At 40.2% G+C, this 26,336-nt stretch overlaps 1 protein-coding gene across 2 annotated transcripts in view; it reads left to right on the top strand.

Moving 5' to 3' along the window:
• Positions 1 to 1,336, top strand: part of sybl1 (synaptobrevin-like 1) — a 29,981-nt gene extending 28,645 nt beyond the window's left edge. For both annotated transcript variants that reach the window (XM_055178241.2, XM_055178242.2), the window contains one exon: positions 202 to 1,336. In XM_055178241.2, the coding sequence (XP_055034216.1) occupies positions 202 to 270 (69 nt within the window). In that variant the 3' untranslated portion in view covers positions 271 to 1,336. The remainder of the gene's footprint in view (positions 1 to 201) is intronic.
• Positions 1,337 to 26,336: the final 25,000 nt, after the last annotated feature.

Raw genomic sequence — 26,336 nt, 5'->3', positions numbered from 1 at the left:
GAAAAACTGCGAATACATTTAATATTGGACTACACGTGGACTTTAAAGAGAAAATCCTAGCTTTTCTGTAACTTTTTTTTAATGTGTCTTTGCTTCAAAAGCTATACTGATGGCAAGGAAATGCATAATCGTTTCTTGCTTGCTTAGTGGAAGTTAGTTGTAGACAAAAAACTAACCTTTCTATCTTGGTTTTTGTTTTAGGTGGTGTTGTACATAATAGTGACTGCTGCTTGTGGAGGACTCAGCTGGCCAAGCTGTCGGAAGAAGTAGAGCACGCATGAAATATGATGGTTCATCGTTCTACAAGAATTTAAGAGACCATTTGTTTTCTCCTAATCACTTTTTGTTTTTCTTCGACTCACTTTATCCTCATTTGACTTTCAACAATGATGCTGGCAAACAGAAAGACGCTGAACTCCTCAAACAAATAGCAGAGATCTTCAGTGCTCCAATCAACGCATTATATATTTTTGGTTCAGATATGTTATGTTAATGCTATAGTTTTTTTTTTTTTTTTGGTTTTTTTCCTAAGTGTTTAATGCAGATATACTTTGGTGAGATAAGATGGGTAATTTTAAAGTCACTCATAAAATGCACATTCTGTCAACATTTGCAATAATAAGCTCAAAAACAAAGCATAAAAATAGTAATACATTGCCATGTAATTTCTTTTTCTGACGGACAGATGGATATTTACTGAATTTCATAATTTGCTGTACTAAATTATGATATTCTACTTATTATATTTCACAAGTTGCACTGTGGCGTTTTTCAAATGCATCACATTTAGATTTCTTTCCACTGAATTCCTTCCATTAAGCTCTCTTAACCCTTATTTGTTGTTGGAGACGTTTTCATCCACTATGGGGTTTTTTTTCTCTTAATTTAGCCACAACTTTCTCTGTTTCATCAAATGGAATGATTTGTTTGTGACAAATCTTATATTTACACATATTTTGGGAAAATGCTTTGAAATTTTTCAAAAACTCAACAATTCATTGTGGGCAAATTTACTACCCTTTCGTGTTCGTAGATGAAAACATCAACTATATTAAACAACTGTAAAATGTTATCAGAAAAATATTTTTTCAATTTTTTTTTGCAAAAATCTGTTAACTTATCAACTGATCAAAACTACCAAATGTTTACAAAAATTCCATGGTTTTAACTCTTTAATTGCCAAGTATATAAGTGATGTCACTGATTTGGTGAAAAAAACACAAAATGGTTGATTTTCAATGTAAAAAGTGATTGTGGATTTGTTTTTACCCTTTTCACAGTCTTACTCTTGGGCATGTTAAAGAATAGTAAAAAACTTGGCTTTGATGCATTTTTAGTTTATGTGCAGGGTCCGATTTTATTTGTATCTCCCTCATTTATTGTTCCCTTTCAGTCGGTCACTACAACGTCACGTCGTGACCGACAAATTGGGAACTCGCTTAGAGAGACCAATCTACTTCGAGTAACTACTAAAACGCCAATGAACTTGGCATTGAGGTATTTGCATAATGCCGGGGCCGCCTCGCCAGGTGCGTATATAAGCCGCATGTGCAGATATGGAAATTAGCTATTTTCGCTTCGAAAGCCGGCAGATCTACTGCTATCGAGAAGCTCTCTTACCTGCTCGGAATGACGCTGCTGGCTCGTAGTTGATTGAGGATTCCGATCCAGCCTTTGCAGTGGAAGCTCACGGATCTTCACCTCAGTTTGAACTTGAGTCTGAGTGTGTGCATTGCCTCTCCCTGCGCGCTTTATCAACTCAGCACAGCTAAGAGTGTTTTTCCTTTAAAAGAGCAGCACGGGTGGAATTTGTGTCTTTTTAAAGACAGCCATTCTTTCATGTCACGGCGGGGTGCGTCTTTTTAAAGACGTATTTTCGTCCGTGCAGTTCCGGATGCGGCAAATGTATTTGTTCAAAGATGGTCACAATCTCCGTCTCTCGTGTTGGGCATTCAGCACGCTGAGACAGCGTTTGTGGAGGGTTCATGTTCTTACTGCGAGAGCATGCCCTCGCGGATATGCGGAGATGGGAAATTTTGAATTTTTTTCTGCATCACAGTACTGAATTGGTCAGCAGGTATGTCCTCTGGTGGTTCCAATGGAGAATGGTTGGCTCGTGTTCTATGAGATCGCCGGTATCTGTTGGTCCCCCCCATACTTGTCGCTGCATTGGAGGTGGGCCGTCTGTCTCTGAGGCTGACTCGGATCCGCTTCCCCCTTCGGGCTGGGTAGCGCACTCCGAGTTCGATCCTGAGATGACGGCCATGCTCCCTCGGGCGGTGGTGACAGTAGCGTGTCATCCGCACAAACGGCGTCTGCAATTCATGTTCGCGAAGAGGCGGCCCCTGCACTACACGGCGTTGCCACAGGTATGTCAGGTTAAGGCTGACAGATCTATAAGGGAGGTCCAGGAACACCATCTCAGGCTGTGTCTCACAGACATGAGTGAGGTCGATAAGAATCGTCTCCTGAATGTCCAGACTGGCCTTTTCGGCGATGTGGTAGAGTGCTTTACAGCAAGACTCAACTCCAGCAGACTGAGGCCATCATGCTGCGTCGGAAGCCAGCTGCCCCCTTCCGGTCCATCTACGCCGCCACCTCAGGCTGCTCCTCGCCAAAGGCGCCTGTCACGGCTATTATCGTCCTCTAGGCAGCCCTGAGGAACCTGCTGTGACAAGCCCGCCCTGCCCGCTCAGCCCGCCACCTATGGAGGTAAGAAAGGTCCAAGCGGTCATGAGACTGGCGACCTGGAATCGGATGGGATCACTCTTCGGGAGACAGTGAACACACTTCCCCCTGAGGAGGGCCGGGTGGAAAATCCTTGGTTTCATTCTGCTGTTCCACCAACCAGTACCCACAGACCACACTAAGAGTGCATTTCTCTTCCCTCTCCAGGTCTCCTGAGGATTGAGAGAGCCATGAGTGGGCACACACCAGCTCACCCTCCTCCTCCTCTATCGCCAACGGGTGTTTTTCCGGAGTCTGCGCTCTCTGCGCAGGAGACCAGATGACTATCACACTCACCGGAGTCTGCACTCTCCACATAGACCTGAAGACGCGTACTTTCATGTGTCCATTCTCCCTCGCCACAAGCCGTTTCTTCACTTTGCGTTCGAGGGGCGGTCATACCAATACAAAGTACTACCGGGCTGTCTCTCTCTCCCCGTGTGTTTATGAAAGTAGTGGAAGCGGCGTTAAAACCCCTGAGAGAGAGCGGTGTTCACATATTGGCTTACCTCAACGATTGGCTTATAATAGCGCATTCTCGGCGGACGCTTTGCGAACACAGAGACTTAATGCTTCGGCATCTCGCCCTTTTGGGTCTTCCGGTCAACTGGGAAAAGAGCAGACTCTACCCCACGCAGAGGATCTCTTTTCTTGGCATGGTACTGGATTTGATCGATTTATCGGCGCTTTTAACAGAAGCAGTCCAGTCGATTCTGACTTGCCTCGGTTCATTTCGAGGGAAGAATGCAGTCCCTCTGAAACAATTTCAGAAGCTCCTGTGACATATGGCAGCAGCCGCGGCTGTGACAACGCTCGGGCTGCTCCATATAAGACCGCTTCAGCGATGGCTTTACGATCGAGTCCCGAGGAGAGCGTGGCACGGTGGCATTCACCGTGTAATCATTACACCTGCGTGTCGTCTAACATTCACCCCGTGGTCAGACCCCGCGTTTCTGAGAGCAGGTGTTCCCATGAAACAGGTCTCTTGGCATGCTGTTGTACAAACAGATGCATCTGACACGTGGTGGGGAGCCACGTACGACGGGCTTGCAGCCTCGGGGGTGTGGACAGCACCCCAGTTGCATTGGCACATCAACTGCCGCGAGTTGTGGGCTGTATATCTGGGACTTGTACGCTTCGCTACGGAGCTACGAGGGAAGGATCTATAAGTTTGCACATAAGTTGGATCTATAATGTCATCTCCTCCTTTGAAGTCAGAAACATCTGAGGTCCCTTCATGCCATTCACATTCTGGATTTGCTCAATACAGCGGCAGACGCTATACCGAGCTGCTCGCCCCGACGTATGGCGACTCCACCCCCAGACGGTCCAGCTAATTTGGAAGAAGTTCGGTCGTGCGCAGATAGATCTGTCTGCGTCACCGGACGATACCCATTGTCGCCTATTTTATTCACTAACCGAGCGCAGCCTCTGCGTGGATGCGTTAGCACACAGCTGGCTGCGGGGGATGTGCAAATACGCATTCCTTCCAGTGAGCTTTATCGCACAGACTCTGTGCAAGGTCAGGCAGGACGAGGAGAGCCTTCTACTGGTCGCGCCTTACTTACTGGCTCCTCGCGACAGCCCCTCCTTGGCGAATTCCCCTGAGGAAGGACCTTCTTTCTCAAGGAGAGGGCACATTATGGCACCCGCGCCCCGACCTGTGGGATCTCCATGTATGGTCGTTGAACGCGCACAATGTTTAGGTGATTTATCGCAAGCGGTATCTAACACCATCGCCGCAGCGCGAGCGCCGTCTACTAGACACGCGTACGCGCTTAAATGGAACCTTTTTGTCGATTGGTGCTCTTCGCAACGGCAGGACCCCCGAGAATGCCCCATTAATATCGTGCTTACATACCTTCAACACCGGTTAGATGGTAGGTTGTCACCCTCCACCATTAAAGTTGATGTCGCCGCTATATTTGCACATCACTCTTTAATAAACGGCAGATCGGTTGGCCAGCATGATTTAATCATTAGATTTCTAAGAGGCGCACAAAGGCAGCATCCTTCGCGCCATCCCTCTATTCCTCCTTGGGACCTGTCCATGGTGCTGAAAGCCCTGCAGTGACCCCCGTTCGAGCCTTTGCAGTCTGTGAGTCTAAAGTTTTTGTCAATGAAAACTCTGACCCTGCTCGCATTGGCCTCCGTTAAGAAGGTAGGTGATCTTCATACATTCTCCATCGACGAATTGTGCCTTTAGTTTGGTCCTGCTGTCTCGAGCGTAACACTCAGACCCAGACCAGGCTATGTGCCCAAAGTTCCCACCACTCCTTTCAGAGATCAGGTGGTGAGCTTGCAAGCGCTGCCCCCGGAGGATGCAGACCCAACCATGGCTTTATTATGTCCCGTACGCGCACTGCACCTCTACGTGGATCGCACACAAAGCCTCAGGACCTCAGACCAGCTCTTTGTTTGTTACGGTGGTCAGCAGAGAGTGAAAGCTGTCACTAAGCAGCGGATGTCTCATTGGATTGTAGACACTATCGCCCTTGCTTATAATCTGCAGGGCACCCCATGTCCATTTAAATTGAGAGCTCACTCTACTAGAAGTATTGCCTCATCTTGGGCACTCGCTTGTGGTTCCTCGCCAACAGACATCTGCAGAGCTGCTGGTTGGGCGACACCTAACACGTTCATTAGGTTTTACAGTGTTCGTGTTTAGCCGGTCTCCTCTCGCGTTCTCTCCTCATCTGGGAGATCTCTGAGCACCGGCTCGCATGTCGGCTTGCAGCCTCCGACTGACGCTACACAATAACTGTCAGTATGGAAGGCCATCCAGTCAAAATGCGTAATGGTTTGACTTTCCTCCGCTGCCCTGGCAGCCTGATGTTGCGGAGCATCCGCTGTTAGCCTCTCACTAGCTGCATCCTCGCGAACCTATGTGTTTGGCTCGGGCATCCACATTGCGTCCCACCGGGTTCCTTTGTGAGTATTTTTCCGTGGGGTTAATCCTACTAGCCTACCTTTCCCTCAGCAGAGCACTGCTTTGCTTACACAGCCACGGCTGTCTTTATTCCTCAACTACGGTTGACTTCGCCCACCATCAGCCCTTAACGGGGCGGTGGCTTCCGCAGCGTTCCTATCCCGCTCAGGTAAGGCGCTTCCCAGTCGCTGGCACTACTGTGGGGTTAAGGGAACATCTAGTGCCCGGCCTTCTGCCTTAAAACCTAATTCTCCTTCTCCTTAAGTGGAACCGGAGGGCTTTACGCATACACTGGAAGAGGTCAGCCCTCAGTGGCGTTTTGGTAGGGATTCCCAATTCGTCGGTCACGACGTGACGTCGTAGTGACCGACTGAAAGGGAAAGTCTCATATGTAACCCACTTTCCCTGAAGGAAGGGAACAGAGACGCCACGTCCCGTCGCCAGAGGGCTGCTCCCTGCTGTTTTATGGCCGGTCGCACTTTCCGGCTTTCTCAGCGAAAATAAGCAAATTTCCATATTTGCACCTGCGGCTTATATACGCACCTGGCGAGGCGGCGCCGGCATTATGCAAATACCTCAATGCCAAGTTCATTGCCGTTTTAGTAGTTACTCGAAGTAGATTGGTCTCTCTAAGCAAGTTCCCAATTCGTCGGTCACGACGTGACGTCTCCGTTCCCCTCCTTCTGGGAACGTGGGTTACATGCGTAATAGTCTCAGCCTCAGACGTCACGCCCACAAACTGTTGGCTGAACGTCTGATGTTTTTCGTACACTTTTCTGGAAACCCTGTGAAAATGTTAAAGTCGTCTTTGATTGGTTGGAAAAAAACGGATTTCCAGGAGACGCGAGTGTCGCGATTAGTTTCAGTCCCTGGAAAACAAAGCTCTGACGTTCCATTGAGGAACAGAATCAGTCGTGTTCACGTGGATAATAATGAGCAGTTATCATGATCAGCTAAACATTGGATTCTCAAAAATATGCAAAGTTCACGGCATGGACTCTCTAAAAGATGTCCAAGAGTTTTCTTTAAGGCAGTTAGTGGAGTTTAAAAGTTTGGTTCTCCTGAATTGCTTGTATGTGTTAAAAAGTGGAGAGATATGCTTCAAACAGACGTTTAACAGGATCGTCTCATTGGTGTGGCTGTTGATAAAGTGCACAACGTTGTCCTATGGTGAGTAATATTGTTTATTTAGATACTATTTGGTTGCGGCTGGTTATTTCAATAACTGACTTGTTGCCAGCCGGCTCGTTATTGTGGGGAGTCCGAAACGTGACGCTAGATGAAACAAACTGTGATTGGTTGTTTGACATGTCGGTCAAACAGCTCGTGGGCGGGCTTTGTCCAGAAAAAGCAGCGAAAAACACCAGACCTTCAGTATTGAAGGTCTGGCTACGCGAGACTACATGCGTAACCGAGACGTTCGTGGCTGTTTTGCCCCATTGACTTCCATTGAAAGCCATGACATCATATAATCAGGTATTCTTGATTGTGGGTGTTTTCATTTTGCAAAGAGGTAAAATTTGTATTTTTACTGTTGATCACCATGTGGCACCATTAACCCTTTAGTAGGCATGCATGTGTGTGTGTGTGTGTGTGTGTGTGTGTGTGTGTGTGTGTGTCTCTGTGTGTCTCTGTGTGTGTGTGTCTCGGTGTCTGCCTGTCTGTCTGTCTGTCTGTCTGTCTGTGTGTGTGTGTGTGTGTGTTTGTGTGTGTGTCTCTGTGTGTGTGTGTGTGTGTGTGTGTGTGTGTGTGTCTGTGTCTGTCTGTGTGTGTGTCTGTGTGTGTGTGTGTGTGTGTGTGTCTGTGTTTGTGTGTGTCTCTGTGTGTGTGTCTCTGTGTGTGTGTCTCTGTGTGTGTGTCTGTGTGTGTGTGTGTGTGTGTGTGTGTGTGTGTGTGTGTGTGTGTGTGTGTGTGTGTGTGTGTGTGTGTGTCTGTGTGTGTCTGTGTGTGTCTGTGTGTGTGTCTGTGTGTGTCTGTGTGTGTGTGTGTGTCCTTAGCTTTTCCTTGAGTTTGTGATTCTCAATGTATATTCTTGGTACTGTCGTCTTCTAGTTCTTCTTCCTTGTATTCTCTGTCTGAAATTACATGAAGACATTTTTTTATTATTTTTGCAGGTGTCATTTAAAGCATTTGAAATGAATTGCCATCATGCCACCATGTAATTTTGCATTTTAACTAACATTATAATCTAACAAGTACTTTTTCATGAGACATTGTTCTGTTTAAGGTACTTTCTACATAGCCTGCCTACATAGTTTTGTTTGAGGTTATTACTACATAACCTTCTAACCTTCCTGGTTTTGGAACGGTTGTTCCTCGCTGTCCGGACTCAGTGGTGGGGTAACAATAGCAGAAGCCTGTTTCTTTCTGCGTCTGCTCTGTTCCTGGGCTCTTCTCCAGGCCTTTCTCTTTGCACGTTTTTCCCTCTCACTCTGTTCAAATATGGGCTTATAGTATGCACCTTGCTCCCTCTTTTCTCTCCATTTCTGCTGGCTTTTTGCCAAGTATGCCTCCCTTTTCACAGGATCAGCATCTTGCCGTGCACAGTAACGGCGCTGCTTTTCTGCAGCAGATAATGGCATTTGCCTGAAAACAAGTTTACTTTTATAATATTTATTGCAAAGTATTTTATAGTTACTGTACAATTAGAATATCAAATGAACTCCTGAAAACTATAAGAACATGTCATGAATGTCAACTATGTTACTATTGGTCAACTAAGTTACCTTTGCAGAGTAGCATAGTTGACTGGTAACCTAGTGAACATTTTTGCTGTTTTTAGGGATAAAATCAAAATGGTGGTCTTGCACCAGACACCGTATGGCATTTACGGAGAGGTTCTTCTAAATATTATATGTGCAACTGAGTGGAATTGAAATTCAAAGTTATTTATGAATATATTGTAGTAACATTGTTGACACATGATAAGTACACATTTGCCTTAAGCACTACTTTAGGTGAAATAACTGAAAATTTGGAGTGAGAACATACCTTGGAGTCTTGCTAGTTTTCTCTTCAGGAGGAAATGACATCATGTTGAGCAGTTCATGTGATTTGGAAAACACACTCTTCCTTCAGGGGTGTATTTGCTATGGGTAACTTAGATGACAGCGACTTCTCGGACTTATATTCAATTTGTCAATTTCTATTGAAAATGTGACACATTGCCCAAAAAGACACATTGTTCACAATTACTTCAACTTAATGTAAATAATATAATTAAAACCGTTTTTAAATAAGTTTTTTTAATGTTTTTTTAGGTAATGAGATTGTGGTTGTAATTCATTTCGGATGGTTATTTAGTTGACATTTTAGGGATATCTAGTGAATTTTTATAAATAAATGATTATTTCCATAATAATTAACTACGGAATTTGTAAAGACAAGATCATGAAGAACACTGAAGACTTTTAAAATTTTATTTTAATAAGCATGTTTGCGAGATAAATCTCATGGACATGAAAACTCCCTCAATTATATATTGACCCAAGTAACGTTCCCAACACTGATGAGGGAAGAGAGACCATGTGTTTGCGTTTCATCAGCTCATTTACATTTAAAAGCACACCAAAAAATTGCACATTTTTATCAAACCTACAAAGTTGCAATTTTAACATACTATAATAAATTATCTATAAGGTGTTTTGTGCTAAAACTTCTCATACTTACTCTGGGGACACCAAGGATGTGAAATTTTTCTTGTGAAATGTCCCATTTAACAGAAATTAGGTGACTTTGTGAAGCTCTAGTGAAATTACCAGAGGTGTGGACCCGAGTCATGTCTTCACTTGGACTTGCACCTTATGACTCGAGAAGACTTGCTACTTCACACGAAAACCTGGGAAAAAATTTTTTTCACACGGCCGCGCCGCTCTCAGTGTATCTGCATCTGTGAAAAAAATGTGCACAACCTGCATGCAGAGAGCACGCGCACTGCCTGCACGACAGCCAATCACTGTAGTCCCACGTTGGTTTGGATGTTGGGACCGTACCAGCAGTAGGGGAGACCGGAGTTGGTTGTCACAATTTTTACTCATGCATGAATTGCTCATCTTCAAAAATTCTTTCAGCAGTAATTCCTACATGAAATGAAACTTTGGAGTCTTGGCTTTAAATGTGTATACTTTTTACTTCTCGAATGTATTGTAACAGGAAGTAATTAACCATCAAAGACACTCTGACACAATGTGACAACCAACCCCATCACGGTTGTCCCTATAGAGGTTCAATAGGATTTCAGTGATAAATTGGGATCTGAAAAGATAATGTGTAACTTTTTAGTTTTTTAAGCTAGAAACTGCAAATAAGTTTTAATATGAATCCACCCCTATGATAGTTGTTATTAATGCCCCTTATGTTTAAACAATGGGATTAAAGTGGGTGATCAGTTACTTAAATAGGCTTTATCCCCAGCTGCACTATGAACTTCAGCCAGCTCCTTGTTTCCTGTCTGCCATTATTGGACAAACTGATTAATCCAGGTGTGTCTGATTATTGTTGTTGTGACTACTGAGGTCAGGCACACCTGGATTAATCAGTTTGTCCAATAATGGCAGACAAGAAACAAGCAGCTGGCTGAAGTTCAGGAAGTAGTGTAGCTGGGCATAAAGCCTATTGTCTACTGTGTTGAGAAATAAAATGAAATATTTTTTGTGTTAAAACCTCTTTATTTAATGCTGTATTTATTTTATTTTAACAGCAAACAAAAACAAACAAACAGACCAACAGTCTTAAAAGGTCTACATGTCCAATACTCACATGTGACAACCAACCCCGCAAGCTATGAGACAACCATCCCCAACTGACTTTTTTGACAAACATGCTAAGCTAGCTGCCACACGGCTTTAACTTGATAGCTAAAAGATGACTCAAAATAAAGCTACTACTTTTAGCTTTTTAATGATTGTTTTGTTTTTGAATGACTAATATCCTACAAGATCTCAACACAAAAACAACACCAACATGAAAATTTACTCTGACCCATAAAAATAAAAAATTGTCTCCTAACCTCAATGTTTTATGTCTGCTCAGCAAAATTTCAAATGAGTAAGATATTAAAGGCTAACAAATTGATATCAAAATTGTACCACAGTGCCATGTGGTGTGTCTGGAATAAGCAGTGTGACAACCATTACGTGAGACAACCAGCCCCGGTCTCCCCTACAGCTCAGCATTGGTGTAGTCTACGTCAGTGGTTTTCAAAGGGGGGCTGCAAGATGGTGCCATGAGGGCCCCAGTTTTATGACATTTTATGAAATACATTAATTTATCATGAATTCTGTGTAATTAAACCTAAAAAATAAGGCTACTAACCAAAAGCACTACTTTTTTGTATAATTGAATGGTTTTTTTAATTAAAATGTTGAGTTTTAGAAATGTTTTTTTTGTTACAAATTTTCTTTGGGGGGTCCGCAAAGGAATGCACCGTACACAAGGGGGGCCACGCGCTGAAAAAGTTTGGGAACCACTGGTCTACGTGATACGCAGGTACACGCCTTATACCCACTAGGAATTGTTAAGGAATTCCGTATACCCACTAAAAATAACGCGAGGATGCGTAACAGCATGGTTTTGTGACATTTCAAACTTTTAGTCATAGTGAAGCACTGACCAGCATGGAACACTTGCTACTTTAGCGGGTTGAAATGCATATACATATTAGGCTATATATTTGGTGTGTTTGACTTCCTGCCGACTGCGCGATCCGATCTGCATATAAAATTACTATAGCGGCGCGAAGTGACTGGGGAGCAGACCGATGTGGCGCCACAGGCGATTGACAGCAAAGTACCGCGAGAGTGATTCCAGTTATCACATGGAGAAATCTGCTTTGAATCGCTCTCGCGGTACTTTGACATCACCAAGAGGTCTGCTTAGCGCCAAATGAAGTCGAACCTGCAGTGTAGCTGCTCACGCGACACTGTAAACAAACAATCCATGTGAAGTGAACGAGTGCTGCTACATAAAATCCGGAGAGTTAACAATGCACATGTGAGTAAACAACATTTAAATCATCAGTCCAGTTTTTTACTTTATCTGGAGGTAAGACTATTTTATGCTTGTGCTTCAGAGTGTTAAACTTTCCTTCTCTGTGTTCATTTATATATCTACGTTCAAGATGTATATGATCTTAAACTTCTGTTTAGTTTGGGTGTCTAATATTAGGCAATATGATAATCTTGTAACAATAATTAAGTAAAAGCCTATTTTCATTTTTAGACAATGCTTGTATTAGATGCAAATAAGCTTTTATATCAAAGACTGTGCAAATTAGAGTTAATTCATGGTCATCTTAAATGTGTATTAAATAAAAACATTTACACCATTAAATTACACATGGTAATGTTATCAATAGTTGTCAGATAATAGTTATTGAAAGAGTGGATTTTTTTCTCCTTCAATGCATGTGTTAGCCATGGTTTGAAGATTGTAAACAGTTTATTTAATTTAAATGAACAGTTGAGTAGCTTTTGGCCCCGAGTTAGATGTTAATTAACACTAAACTAGTCTAAAAATCAGTCCAGTTTCCCCAGCTGTAAATGCATATTGGCTATTAAAGTCTTTTTTTCATACACATTCAGTTTATGTGTTTATGAGTAAACTTTCAGAATGCTCTCAGTTACATAAATATCTATACTGTATGCATCTGTGAGTGTAGTGTTGCAGATGGGGTGTCGCGCTGAGTGAGCATAAGGGTCAAAGAGAAAACAAAAATCTAGACTACACCACTGCAGCTAAGTCACTACATTGACATGGCAGAAGGACAGTATGCCCTTTTGTTCTGGGCACTGAACAGTAAGACCCCTTCCTTCACTCTTTCAAGTAGCCATCCGAGTCTTGGCAGTGCCTGCTTCTAGTTCTCCAGTTTTCAGCCATGGTGGCATCATTCTGCATCCCTATCGCGCACAAATGACTGACAGACTGGGGGCGCGCAAGATGGCGACCTGAACGGTTGTGTTGGTACGAGCTCTGAGATTTTTTTGTTGAGTTTGCATCATCTGGGCGAACTTGTACTGTACAAGGTGAGGTGTGAGACCTATCATTAAAGTAGATTGCTTTTAGTTTATTAATAAAAACCTAAACAGAAGACGGTGACTTATATTGATAATCCACATTGCCTGCCAGCGTGCAAAACTTTCAAAATGCCAAAGAACAAGGACAGAAAGTTACATTCTTCGCTTTTTGAAGCATCAGCTGGAGACTTTGATTCATCTCCAAATACTCCAGCGGCCAGTCCTCTCTCAAAAAAACCCTGTCATGAAGAATCCCAAGTCTCTAATGCCGATATACTTCGCGCTGTCAATGCCCTCACGGATCGCTTTTCAGCAATGGAACAACAAATAACCCAGAACTCGGTCGCTATTGTAAATCTTTCAAAAACGGCTGATTTCGTGGCCGAGGAGATGAAGTCGCTATCGGCAAGGGTCAAACATAACGAGAACAAGGTGTCGCAAATCGACCAGGTTGTCCGGATGGTTCAAGTCAAATGTGATCAAGCCGAGATTTACAGTAGAAGATGGAATTTAAGGCTAAACAACCTTAAAGAAACGGAAGGAGAAAACCTTAGATCCAAAGTGCTTGACATTTTAAAGACTCTGACCCCGGACGAGGTAGATGACATCCGATTTTGCGTTGACACGATCCACAGGATTGGACGTCCCGGGACGGGTGGTAATCGCCCTAGACCGGTCATCATCCAGTTCGCGCTCCCGACCTACAGAGAGAAAGTCTGGAAAGCTGCGCGGGATCATCCTGCACTTAAGGAAAGAGGTATTCGCCTGGCAGAGGACCTGACATTTGCAGAAAGACAACAGAGGAAGTTGCTATGGCCAAAGGTAAAGGCGGCGAGAGAAGAGGGGAAGAGAGCTTACTTTCGTGGAGCAGATGCTTTTATTGACGGTGAAAAACTGTCTGTTGACGAATATCAAGATAAATATTGACTGTAGTTATTAATGGCTGTGCTGGCAGTCGAATTTGAAATATCGTGCTCAGTCTTTGAGTCACCAACGTTCGTCCAGGTGATGTCACTCTTCGAAGTTTGGAGTGGATCACTACCGACTGGTTGTTATTTCATTGTTTCAGGGTTCTTATATATCATTGTTCTGACATCCAATTAAGATTATTTATGTCTGATTTTGTTTTTAGTTGTTTAAAGATTATTTCTATTAATGTTAGGGGTTTACGAGACAGCACTAAAAGGAAGTCCATGTTTATTTTTATTAGGCGTACAAATGCAAATATAATTTTTCTTCAAGAGACTCATTCATGTGAAACTGATGTTAAATGGTGGCATTCCCAGTGGGGAGACAAACTCTTCTGTTGTCATGCTTCTCATCATTCAGCAGGTGTCGCTATTCTTCTGAATAAGTTTAAAGGTGACGTATTGGAATCTGTTACCTCCAAAGAAGGTAGATGGTTACTTTTGGTTGTTAAACTGGATAACTCTGTATTTGTTTTGGGGAATGTTTATGGTCATAATTCTTCAGGTCAAGCTAAAAATATGTCTAAAGAGATCACACAATCTGTATCAGTATTAATGGGGAAATATCAAAATGCTTTTTTGATAATGGGCAGTGATTTTAATGATGCCCCTGATGATTTCTTAGATCGTTTCCCTCCACATACGACACCTTCTTCAAAGTTTAAATTTACTACCTTTCTATGTACCCATTTTTCTATAGTGGATATTTGGAGATTCTTGAACTTTAACGAAAGGGATTACTCATGGAGTAACTCCTCTAGGTCCTTACAGTCAAGGATTGATTTATGGTTAATTGACCCAGGATGTGTTAAGTATGTTACTGAGGTTACTTATTCTCATGCACCTCTTTCGGATCATAAAATGATTATTTTGGTACTCTCTGGTTGTGATATTAAAAATAATAGTATGCGAGGCTACTGGAAATTAAATAACAAATTGCTTAATAATGAGGGCTTTATTACACAAGTTCGAGAAGACGCTCAACAGATTTTTGGGAGTAAGCAAATGTCACATGTGAAGAAATGGGAGTTATTTAAATTTAAAGTTAGGCAGTCTGCCGTAAATTTTAGTAAATTAGTTAAAAATGATCAATTAAATAAGGAAAAGGCACTTATGATAGAATTAAACTTACTTTTGAAAAAAGATAACCTTACAGAAGATGAAAAAGTAAGATTGGAGACATTAAAAACTCAAATTGATCAGATTTATATCAATACAGCAAAAGGAGCATTTATTCGTTCCAGAACAAAGTGGTTAGAAAAGGGGGAAAAGAACACAAGCTACTTTTTTTCATTAGAAAAACGAAATTATAAAAGACAAAGGATTTCCTCTCTTAAAATTGATGATGTACCCACTTCAAATCCAAAATTGATTGCAAATTATGCTGAATCCTTTTACTCCCATTTATATTAATCTGAATTTGATTTGGATAAATGTTCTGGCTTCTTTGAATCAGTTAAGCAATGGGTCCCATCTATTTCTACTCAATTTCGAGACCTTTGTGATGAAAAACTAGGGAAGCAAGAGTTGGTTACAGCTATTCGTTCAATGAAAAAAATAAATCGCCATGCACAGATGGTCTCTCAGTTGAATTTTATCTCTTTTTTTGGGATATTATTGAAAATCCATTATTTGAAATTAGGGGTGTAACGGTACGCAAAAATCACGGTTCGGTGCGAACCCCGGTTTTGAAGCCACGGTTCGGTTCATTTTCGGTACAGTAAGGGAAAAATGCAAACATTAAACTGCAGGTTGTTTATTACTATAAACTTTTTTTTACAATTTGTTTACACTTTTTTAAAACACTTTTTATTAAAATATAACAGATAAAATATATATAAAATGAAAAAATAATAAATAAAATACTACTGCAAAGTTCTTTTTTACATTATTTTATAACAGAAGGTAACTCTTTTCTTAACCTTCTCTTAAACTTTTTTCTACTAAAACCTTGAACTAACAAATTCAATTCCTGAATACATTTATGAACTATTAGCCTACATTTTTGCCACCAAAAATTTTCTGTTTTGATTTATTTTGGATTGTTTAACTCACAGTATTGAATTGGCTATGTACCATCTCTAACTTTGCATAGCAAGCAACATGATGATATACTTATTATACACTCATTTTGAGATTAGTGAGGTGCATACATAGCCATCTTGGATCTTTTGCACGTTTCTCCTAATCCTTGCTTGTGTCGTCAATGTAAGCTGTGACTTTACTTACGAACCCCTCCGCAGCTGAGTAACAGCTGAGTAAGCTCGGGTTACAGCTCTTCTCTGTCCCGACCAGCTGATCGCATTGTGACAATGATATGATTGACGTGATGTGCAGATGAAAAATCTGATCACGCATTCCTTATTCTCGCTGTCACAGAAAGCGCGTCTCATGATTGCGTAGCAACGAAAGACGCGCAACCTCTCACTCACTTTTGAAAGAACAAAGCAGCGCGTTGACACACGTTTAACATGCGCTTTTAGATACGACACGTAAACGTTTACATCAATAATCAAACGAATATACAACTAAGTAAATAAAAATCTTTCTGCGGGCCGAATTATGTTATATGTTTGACAGAAGACTTGCGCTGAACGCGGAGACTTCCGCCACTTAATATGTTCGTGCGGAAACGCACGTATTATGTTCCGCACAGGCACACACAAAATGCATTCGGCCTTTCGGTGCATGTGTGCACCGTGCCGAAAGCCCTGAACCGAAACGGTCCGGTTCGAATACACGTACCGTTACACCCCTATTTGAAATGTATAAGGAATGTATTGAATCAAATGAATTATCAACTACTATGAAACAGGGACTAATAACCTTACTCCCAAAACCAGATAAAGATCATTTGATTTTGGATAGCTGGCGACCTATAACTTTATTAAATGTAGATTATAAATTGTTATCTCGTGTTTATGCGGTTCGTTTAAAAAAAGGTCTAAACGAAATTATAAATGAGTGTCAAACCGTGTTTATGGCTGGTCGGCATATAAGCTGGAACATTAGACTGATTTTGGATTTATTAGACTATTCAAATTTGGTGGAATCAGAGGCTTTAATTGTTTTTCTTGATTTCCATAAAGCTTTTGACACTATTGAGCATCAATTTATGTATAGGGCACTTAAATTGTTTGGTTTTGGGGAAAGATTTGTTTCTATAATTGAAATGTTTCACAGAGGTATTAATAGTTCTATTAATTTATATCCAAACACTTCTAAAAGATTTCCCATTTGTAGAGGAGTGCGTCAAGGATGTCCTATATCCCCCTTTTTATTTCTTATTGTAGTAGAGTTTCTGTCCATTAAAGTTTTGAATTCTCCAATTGTTCAAGGAATTACCATCTTCAACAAACAGATTAGATTGACTCAGCTGGCAGATGATACTGTTCTTTTCCTGAAAGATAAAGAACAGTTGCCTGCAGCTTTACAGTTAGTAAACACCTTTTCTATTGCTTCTGGTTTAAGGTTAAATGTAACAAAATGTGAAATAATGTGCCTTTATAAATCAAATGAAATAATGTTATGTAACATCCCCGTAAAAAACAAGATTAAGTATTTAGGAATAAATGTTACAAAAGATAAAGTGGAGAGACAAGAACTAAATTTTTCCCCTAAACTTGCAAAAGCCCAAAAAATATTTAATAACTGGCTTCAAAGAGACTTGACTATTATAGGTAGAGTCCTTCTAACCAAGGTAGAAGGGGTATCTAGGTTTGTTTATCCGGCATTATCCCTCTTTGTTCAAGATTCAATTTGTAAGAAAATTAATGATTTATTTACTAAATTTGTTTGGAGAAATAGACATCATCATTTAATAAAGGAAGTTCTGCAGGCTCCAAGGAATGAAGGGGGTTTCGAGCTTTTGGATTTTTTTGATTTAAACTATACTTTCAAAGTCAAATGGCTCAGAAACTGTCTCCTTAAATCAGACTCAATATGTTTTTTTAAATGTTTTCAAGAAGGTTGGAGGTTTACGTTTTTTGTTAATGTGTGATTATTCTACTAACAAATTGCCTGTGGCGTTATCCAATTTCTATCAACAAGCTCTCAAGGCCTGGAAGTTATGTTAAGTACATAACTTCTCTCCACATAAAGCAATCTTGTGAAATAATACCTATATTACAGTTAACCGGAAATCTATTTATTTACAGAGTTGGGTGGATAAAGGAATTTATTTTGTGTCTGACCTTTTTGATCAGTCAGCTCAATTACTTTCTTATGAAAATTTTATGACTAAATGGGCATTCCCTATTAAATACAGAGAATATTATTCTGTAATTAAAGCCATTCCCACAGGTTTATTGATGTTAATGAGAAGCCATATGTCATCCCTTAATATTTGTAGAATAGATCATGTTCTTTATTTAAATGGGGTGGATATTAATAGTAAAAAATGCACAAATAAGTTTATTAGAAATCTATTTTATAAAAAGAGATGTATTAAGCCTAGAGGGAAATTTTATTGGGACAGTTGTTTTCCAGAGACTATTTGGAAAAAAACTTGGTTACTTCCCTTTCGGTTTTGCATATCTAACAAACTTCGAGAAGTGCATCTGAAAATACTTCATAATATCTATGTTAGTAATTATACTTTATCAAAATCTATGGATATTGATGAAAAATTTTCATTTTGTTCAGATGAGCCAGAAAGAACTTTACATCTTTTTTTTTGAATGTTGTCACTCCAAAAAATTCTGGGAAGATTTATCTATACACTTTCAACAGAAGTCTGGTTATAATTGTGAATTAACATCCAAAGATGTTATCTTGTATTTTGAATCAAATAATCCATCTGTTAAATTTATGATGAATATTATGATTTTATTTGGAAAATTTCATATTCACAAAAGTAAAAGAAATAATTTAAAACCTTGCTTGAAAGTTTTCATGATTGACTTTGATGTATATATTGAGTCTATCCAATGTATTGATAACAAAAAATGTAGAGTTACATTGTTATATGCCAAAGAATTGAAGTTAATTAAAAATTGAACTATGCCGTCTCATTTTTATTTTTGTAATACTATTATTTACTTATATTTATTTATTTATTTATTTATTTTCTTTGTGTATTGTAAACCAAAATTCTTTAACATTTTATCTCTTTGGATGTCTTGTCATGTTGTATGTTTGTTCAATATATAAAAAAAAAAAAAAAATGACTGACAGACTTTTGGCCAATTTGATCTTTTGCGAATGCAATGCAGTATAGGGGCCTCCCTCCACCTGTCCACAGCACGCATTTTATTTCTGTGGTAAGAGGACTTGAAATGACTCGAAAGTAAAATGGTAGGACTTTGGACTCAACTTGAGACTTGTTGGCTTTGACTTGTGACTCGACTCGGGACTTGCCTCGTCTTTGACTCGACTTGACTCGGACTCGAAAGCAAAGACTTGAGACTTACTTGTGACTTGCATAATAATGACTTTATCCCACCTCTGGAAATTACGTTAGCCAATTTATAGACATGTATGTCCATGTTTGTATTTTTGAGAGATAAAATATTTATGCATGGTTTTTTGGAAAAGCAAAACTTTTTACTCACTGATATAGGTCCACAAAACTCATTATAAACATGTTTTCCCAAGTCTTTAAAACAGGATCTAGTAGTCTAATGTTTTTTTCTTTAAAATTATGTGAAAATCATTCTGCCTACTCCTTAAAACAATATATTAATTTACAATTTCTAAGACACTTTTGCCTGGGAAACGCTGTATACGAAGAGGCGTGAAAACTCCTAAATAATCTGTGATTCACAGCTGAGAAAATGATAAGGTTACTCACGTAACCCTGGGGCCTCATTTATAAAGCGTGCGTACGCACAGATTTGATCGTAAAGTGTGCATAGGCAAAAATCCACGGTAAAGTCTATATTTATAAAAAATGTGGAAAAGTGCTTAGCGCCACGTCAGGGTCTGAGCATACGTACGCACTTTTGTTTGTCTGATTGTTGCAGGTTTTTGAAAATATATGCCATTCTTGCTGTTTGAAATTGGGTTTAAACATTGACAAGCGCTCTTTTATATGTCTGACATTAATTACGCATCGTTTAATGGGGGAGATCTGAAACTGCTCTGCTGCGCGCACAAGTTCAAGTTCATTTGCGATTTATAGATTTGAAAGGGGTACGCACGTTTTCTGGCGGGGCTTATGCCTTATATAAGTCAGGAGACAACACCATAGCTTACCATTATTCGATCAATACAATCAAATAATATAATGCTCGTTCCCGTTATTTCCAATAGTGTCTGTCTGCGGAGTGCAAGAGAGGGGCGTACCTTAAAGGGATAGTTCGGCCAAAAACGATATTAAACCCATGATTTACTCACCCCCAAGCTGTCCGAGTTACATATGTCCATCGTTTTTCAGACAAATACATTTTCGGATATTTTAGAAAATATTTTAGATATTTCTGTTCATTAAATGTAATGTTGCGGGGTCCAGGAATAGTCCACGACCTTCAAGTCCAAAAAAGTGCGTCCATCCTTCACAAATTAAATCCAAACGGCTCCAGGATGATAAACAAAGGTCTTCTGTGGGTAATCCGTGAGGTGTTGTTGTAGAAATATCCATATTTAAAATGTTATTAACTTTATAAACTAGCTTCCGGTAGCGCCGCCATTTTGGAGTGATGCGCATTCAGGATGAGAGCTTACGCAGCGTACAGAGTTTCTCTGCTGCTGCTCGGTGCCCCCGCCCTCCGAATTTGTCATACGTCACTAAGAAAAGTGCGTACACTACGCTAATCCTCTCTCCTGAGTCTAAGATGGCGGCGCTACCGGAAGCTAGTTTATAAAGTTAATAACATTTTAAATATGGATATTTCTACAACAACACCACACGGATTACCCACAGAAGACCTTTGTTTATCATCCTGGAGCCGTTTGGATTTAATTTGTGAAGGATGGACGTACTTTTTTGGACTTGAATGTCGTGGACTATTCCTGGACCCCGCAACATTACAATTAATGAACAGAAATATCTAAAATATTTTCTAAAATATCCGAAAATGTGTTTGTCTGAAAAACGATGGACATATGCAACTCGGACAGCTGGGGGTGAGTAAATCATGGGTTTAATATCGTTTTTGGCCGAACTATCCCTTTAAAGGGGTGTAACTTTTAGCAGGGGGCGTAACTTTAAGTTGTCCAAGTCACACAGAATCAAGCGAGATGTAAGGACCACTTCCGTTAAACTGACACATCCGATACCTAGTTTAGTAGTAAGAAGATTGTTTATAGCTCTCTTTCAACTTTAGCTTAATGACAAAAAACTTTACTGCCGTAAATGTTTTAAATTGAGGGCACGGAGGAGGCTTCAGAAGACGCTTGCATGGTCTTATATTGTCCCATCCATCGTTGTTGTTAACGTGGGTAGACAATATGGCCATATACGGCATATATGGACATATTTACCAACATTCCAATACCAATTAGCATACCAATATTTAAATCATGAACTGTTACACAGTGAGGGTGATTTCGTCTTTTTAAAAGTAAATGTGCACCTCAGCCAGTTTTTATGTATTAAACCAAGATGAAATCCATTTGCAAACTTGCAGACTTAATTCTTCAAAGTTTTAAGGGGAATCTACAGAGCTCACGTGGTTTTATAAGAAATGGCTAACAGATAACATCTGGTGATATTGTAAAGGTTTATAAAAATAACTATTCACAAAAGGTAACATCTGGTGACATTGTAAAGGTTTATAAAAATAACTATACACAACATGTAACATCTGGTGACATTGTAAAGGTTTATAAAAATAACTATTCACAAAAGGTAACGTCTGGTGACATTGTAAAGGTTTATAAAAATAAATATTCGCAACAGGTAACATCTGGTGACGTTGTAAAGGTTTATAAAAATAACTATTCACAACAGGTAACATTTGGTGACATTTTAAAGGTTTATAAAAATAACTATACACAACAGGTAACATCTGGTGACATTGTAAAGGTTTGTAAAAATATCCTTTCAGCAAGATCACCCTGCAATAAATTATAACACAGCTTTATGAGAGTCATCAGGAGCTGTTCCCAAGTGTATAGCTGGAAGCTGTTGATGTATGTACAGTATTGGTAAAGTGCACATAAAAACAGTAACGTCCAATGGTGCTGTGCTGGTTTGTGCCGCAAAAAAAAATTTGTTTGTGCTGCTTTGGTTTTAAAGATATTAAAAGAACATTTATAGGTCATACTGAGGTCACGTAGCCACCCAACATGCTCCAAATTTACCCAAAATAGTCTTAAATGTTTGTGCTTCGTTTGTGCTGTTTTGTGCACGTACATTTTTCGTTTGTGCTGCTTCGGTTTTTATAATATTTGACATTGAATTATGGCGATGACGTTACTCAGCCTTGTTACGTAAATAACAGTAGCAATATTAACATACACACAACATAATCTGTTTGCTTTAGCTCTGTGTATACATAGGCTATTTATGTGTAAGGAGCTTAAATGCAAAACCCTCTAAGTTTGACTGACATATTTTCTTGCAAATATCAGACTTTATTGGACAAAGACCTCCTGCAGTAGGCCACATAATGTCCAATAGAATTCTTGGTTAAGCCTCCTTTAAAAGCAACGACTGCCCTTAAAACAAATCTCTCTCCTTGAAGCATCATGTTGGAAGAAAATTCACACAAAGGAAATTGGACTCTGGGTTTGCTTCCCAGGTCAGTGTCAATCCACAGAAGTTCTCCCAGACTGTAACTGTGAGAAACTGTCCCTTCACAGAGCACTTTTTCTGAGGTAGAGTCTGTCTTGAATGGAGAGGGGCACTGCAACTGACTTTGGATTGGCCTGAGGCAGGGGGACTTTGGAAGGTTAAGCTGCAGGTTCCACTGCAGTTTGTAGATAAGCCATGCCAGAAGCCTGCAGTACAGCATCAGAAGTACAAACAAAAGAAATTTCCCTTGTGAGTGGTTTGCTGAGACTGCAATGCTGTGAGGAGCACTGTTTGGTAAGGGAAACACATTTTGTCATTAACTTATTAATGATTGTGGAGATGTGGCATTGTGCAGTGATTTGGAGAACACCAGACTTCAACTGTACAGCTTCAAATATTTCACTTAGCAGCTCTGTGTGTAGGCATGTGCATTTAGACCTTTTCTGGTGATGGTTTTTACTAGCTGGAGGAGGTTGTTGGAGTCCTCACTGCAAACAGTGTTTTCAAAAGTGACACTATCGCAGAAAGCACGACATAAGCATTGACAAAAAGCATCAAATGCACATGTGTTCAGCACAGAGATTCTTGATTTCCCAATTTTAACAGGCTGTTGATTATTTCCATTTTTTAACAGTTCCACTTTTAGTTTTTTCCCTTTCACAGATGAATCTGCATGGAGCCATTCAGGACAGGGAGAGAGGTATGAACTTCTTCCTCTTTTTGGGTGGAACTTCTAGGCCTCTCCAGTTTTCAACCGCATCTTCATCGGCTGGATGGATGTTTATGACAGCATCAGGAAGCATCCATTTCTGGCTTAACATCTACACTGCAAGTTGTGGTGGGTATTGAATTGGCTCCTGTGACAATCACTTCCCCAACAGTTACATCTTTTTCTTCACCTTTTTGTTTTGCAGAACAAATTCACATGTTGCCTTCAATGAAGGACAGATGTTGAGCAATGAATCTATCCACACTAATTGGCGAGTTTCATGCTTGAAAAGGCCGCGCTTTATGTTTTTGAATTCTGCTTCAACATTGGCTGAACTTGCGGTAATGTTGGTGCTTCGGAAGTGAGGGACCATTACTGTTGTCCAGAGTGGTAAGTAACTTGCAAGCCAGATTATATTAGGAATAATCTCAGGGAGGAAGTGCATATTATCATGATCACCATTACCCCTGGCAAGCGACCTGCTCTCTTCACATATGCCTATTACCCACTGCCGTAGGTCTGTCTGTGTTTGGTCACATGGATCCTCTTCTCCCAGGTCCTTGCCCTCTAGATCTGGAATGATGACACACTCTTCTGCAATCCGGGATTTCAGGTATTTCTTGCACCTTTCTGATATTAAGGGGGCTCAAGTGACTTTGTGGGCGGATTTTGGGCGCTGTTGCTATTTTCCCGGCAGGAGAAATAAGTCTTGCGCCGGGCGCAAATCAATAAGGGGTTGGTCTCAAGTAGGTTCATTATTCATAGGTGTGGTTTGGGCGTAACATCAAATAAACCAATCAGAACGCTATCCAACATTCCCTTTAAACGCAAGGGCGCAAGTTCCATGGCGGGTTGCTATTATTATGACGGATTGAGCGGTTCACAGCTGAGGAGACTGACGTTCTTGTAAGAGCAGTCAAAGACAGAGAAGTTGTTTTGTATGGGGATGGGAGAAACCCGCCCAGATCAGCGTCGGTTAAACAGGCGTGAGAGGAAATAGCCGCAATTGTCTCATCAGCTGCGCCAAGCACTACGATGTCAGGAGACGGGGGGATCCCAAGCTTGCCAGCATAAATCGGGCACGCCGGGCACACAGGAGGACATCGCTGCGTCCACCCTCACTGCTGAAAGGTTTTGGGGGCTTTGAAATCGGACACAAGAAACGCAAGCAAGGTTCAACCCCAAAGTAGCTACACTTACAAATCAAGTTCACATACATGAAGGTTTCTTATGAAAACATTTTAATTATTATTTAGATAAAATAAACGTAAGCCACACAACAAACTTATAAAAATATTTTAATCGTTATTTGCATGATAATTGTTTAACGCTGCCACACAAAATAAATAAAAACTACCACAATGCTCACCACAATGATTTCCCTTATCTCATGTATTAATATTTTTTATTGTAACAATTCATGATTTAATGATTTCCCTTATCTTATATTTTTTATTGTAGCAATTTATGATTTGCAAAAATAACTGTTGCATCTGTGTAGATTAGATAAGCAATGCGCGTTGTGCATGCTATACATTATGGTCAAGCATGCGCCCTTAAAATAGCATAATGAACTACGCGCAACGCGCCACTGACTATAGACTAGTTTTTTTTGGTTAGTAGCGCAATTGCTTTTTGAAACTGCAAAATAGCATAAGAGATGGTTTGCGCCGGAGCACGCCTCCTTTTTGCGCTGGACCGCCCAGGGAGCGCAAGTTCATTCCCTAGTTTGCCGACGTGCGTCTGTGGAGGGAAAAACCCGCTGTGCACCAGTGCAAAATACGTGCGTCACTGACAAAGTCAATTGCGCTGGGTGCAAGATAGGGCCCATGGTCTGACATGCCAGTTGGTCTTGTTAGTTTCCTCACTACTGAGCCAGTTGCATCAAAACTGACAGTGGGGTTAGTAGACATCTTTATCAATGACTTGTCCTAGGGCTGCAACTAACGATTATTTCAATAATCGATTAATCTGTCGATTATTTTTTCGATTAATCAATGAATCGGATAAAAAACAAAAACAAGAAAAGCATTCATTTCCAACCCCTTATTTAAAACAGAACTAAAATCTTTAGAAATTGCACGTTGCTCCTTGAACATACCTGAGCTGTTACAATAATAATAAAATAAAATAAAAATGGACTAACACAAAAAAACACATGTATGCTTTACATCTGCCAAATATATACTTTTTTATGATGCATTTCCCATCAAGAAGCCTCTCTTGATGGGATCAAAAAGATAGTATACGAGTACACTCTCAGAAATAAAAGTACAAAAGTTGTCACTGGACAGTAGGGGAGACTGGGGCTGGTTGTCTCACGGGTTGGTTGTCACACTGCTTATTCCAGACATACTACATGGCGCTGTGGTACAATTTTGATATCAATGTGTTAGCCTTTAATAGCTTACTCACTTGTAATTTTGCTGAGCAGACACAAAACATTGAGGTTAGGAGACAATTTTTGATTTTTTTGGGTCAGAGTAAATTTTCATGTTGGTGTTGTTTTTGTGTTGAGATCTTGTAGGATATTAGTCATTCAAAAACAAAACAATCATTAAAAAGCCAAAAGTAGTAGCTTTATTTTGAGTCATCTTTTAGCTATCAAGTTAAAGCCGTGTGGCAGCTAGCTTAGCATGTTTGTGAAGAAGTCAGTTGCGGATGGTTGTCTCATAGCTTGCGGGGTTGGTTGTCACATGTGAGTATTGGACATGTAGACCTTTTAAGACTGTTGGTCTGTTTGTTTGTTTTTGTTTGCTGTTAAAATAAAATAAATACAGCATTAAATAAAGAGGTTTTATCACTAAAAATTATTTCATTTTATTTCTCAACACAGTAGACAATTCAAGTAACTGATCACCCACTTTAATCCCATTGTTTAAACATAATGGGCACTGATGACAACTATCATAGGGCTGGTATTCATATTAAAAATCTATTTGAAGTTTCTAGCTTAAAAAACTAAAAAGTTACACATTATCTTTCAGATCCCAATTTATCATTGAATTCTATTGAACCACTATAGGGACAACCTATATTCTAAAAGTATACACATTTAAAGCCAAGACCCCAAGCTTTCATTTCATGTAGGAATTACTGCTGAAAGATTTTTTGAAGATGAGCAATTCATGCATGAGTAAAAATTGTGACAACCAACCCCGGTCTCCCCTACCCTTGCAAAAAGGTACACCTTTTTACCCAAAAAGTCTATATCAGTACTTCAAAAGTACATATTGGCAGTTCAAAGATACATATTTGTACCTAAATGAATGGTACATATTAGGACCTTTTATAAAGGGTACTGCCCCAGTGA

The sequence above is a fragment of the Misgurnus anguillicaudatus genome, chromosome 16, assembly GCF_027580225.2.
Source record: "Misgurnus anguillicaudatus chromosome 16, ASM2758022v2, whole genome shotgun sequence".
Taxonomy (NCBI): domain Eukaryota; kingdom Metazoa; phylum Chordata; class Actinopteri; order Cypriniformes; family Cobitidae; genus Misgurnus; species Misgurnus anguillicaudatus.
This window is presented reverse-complemented; position numbering and strand designations above follow the sequence as displayed.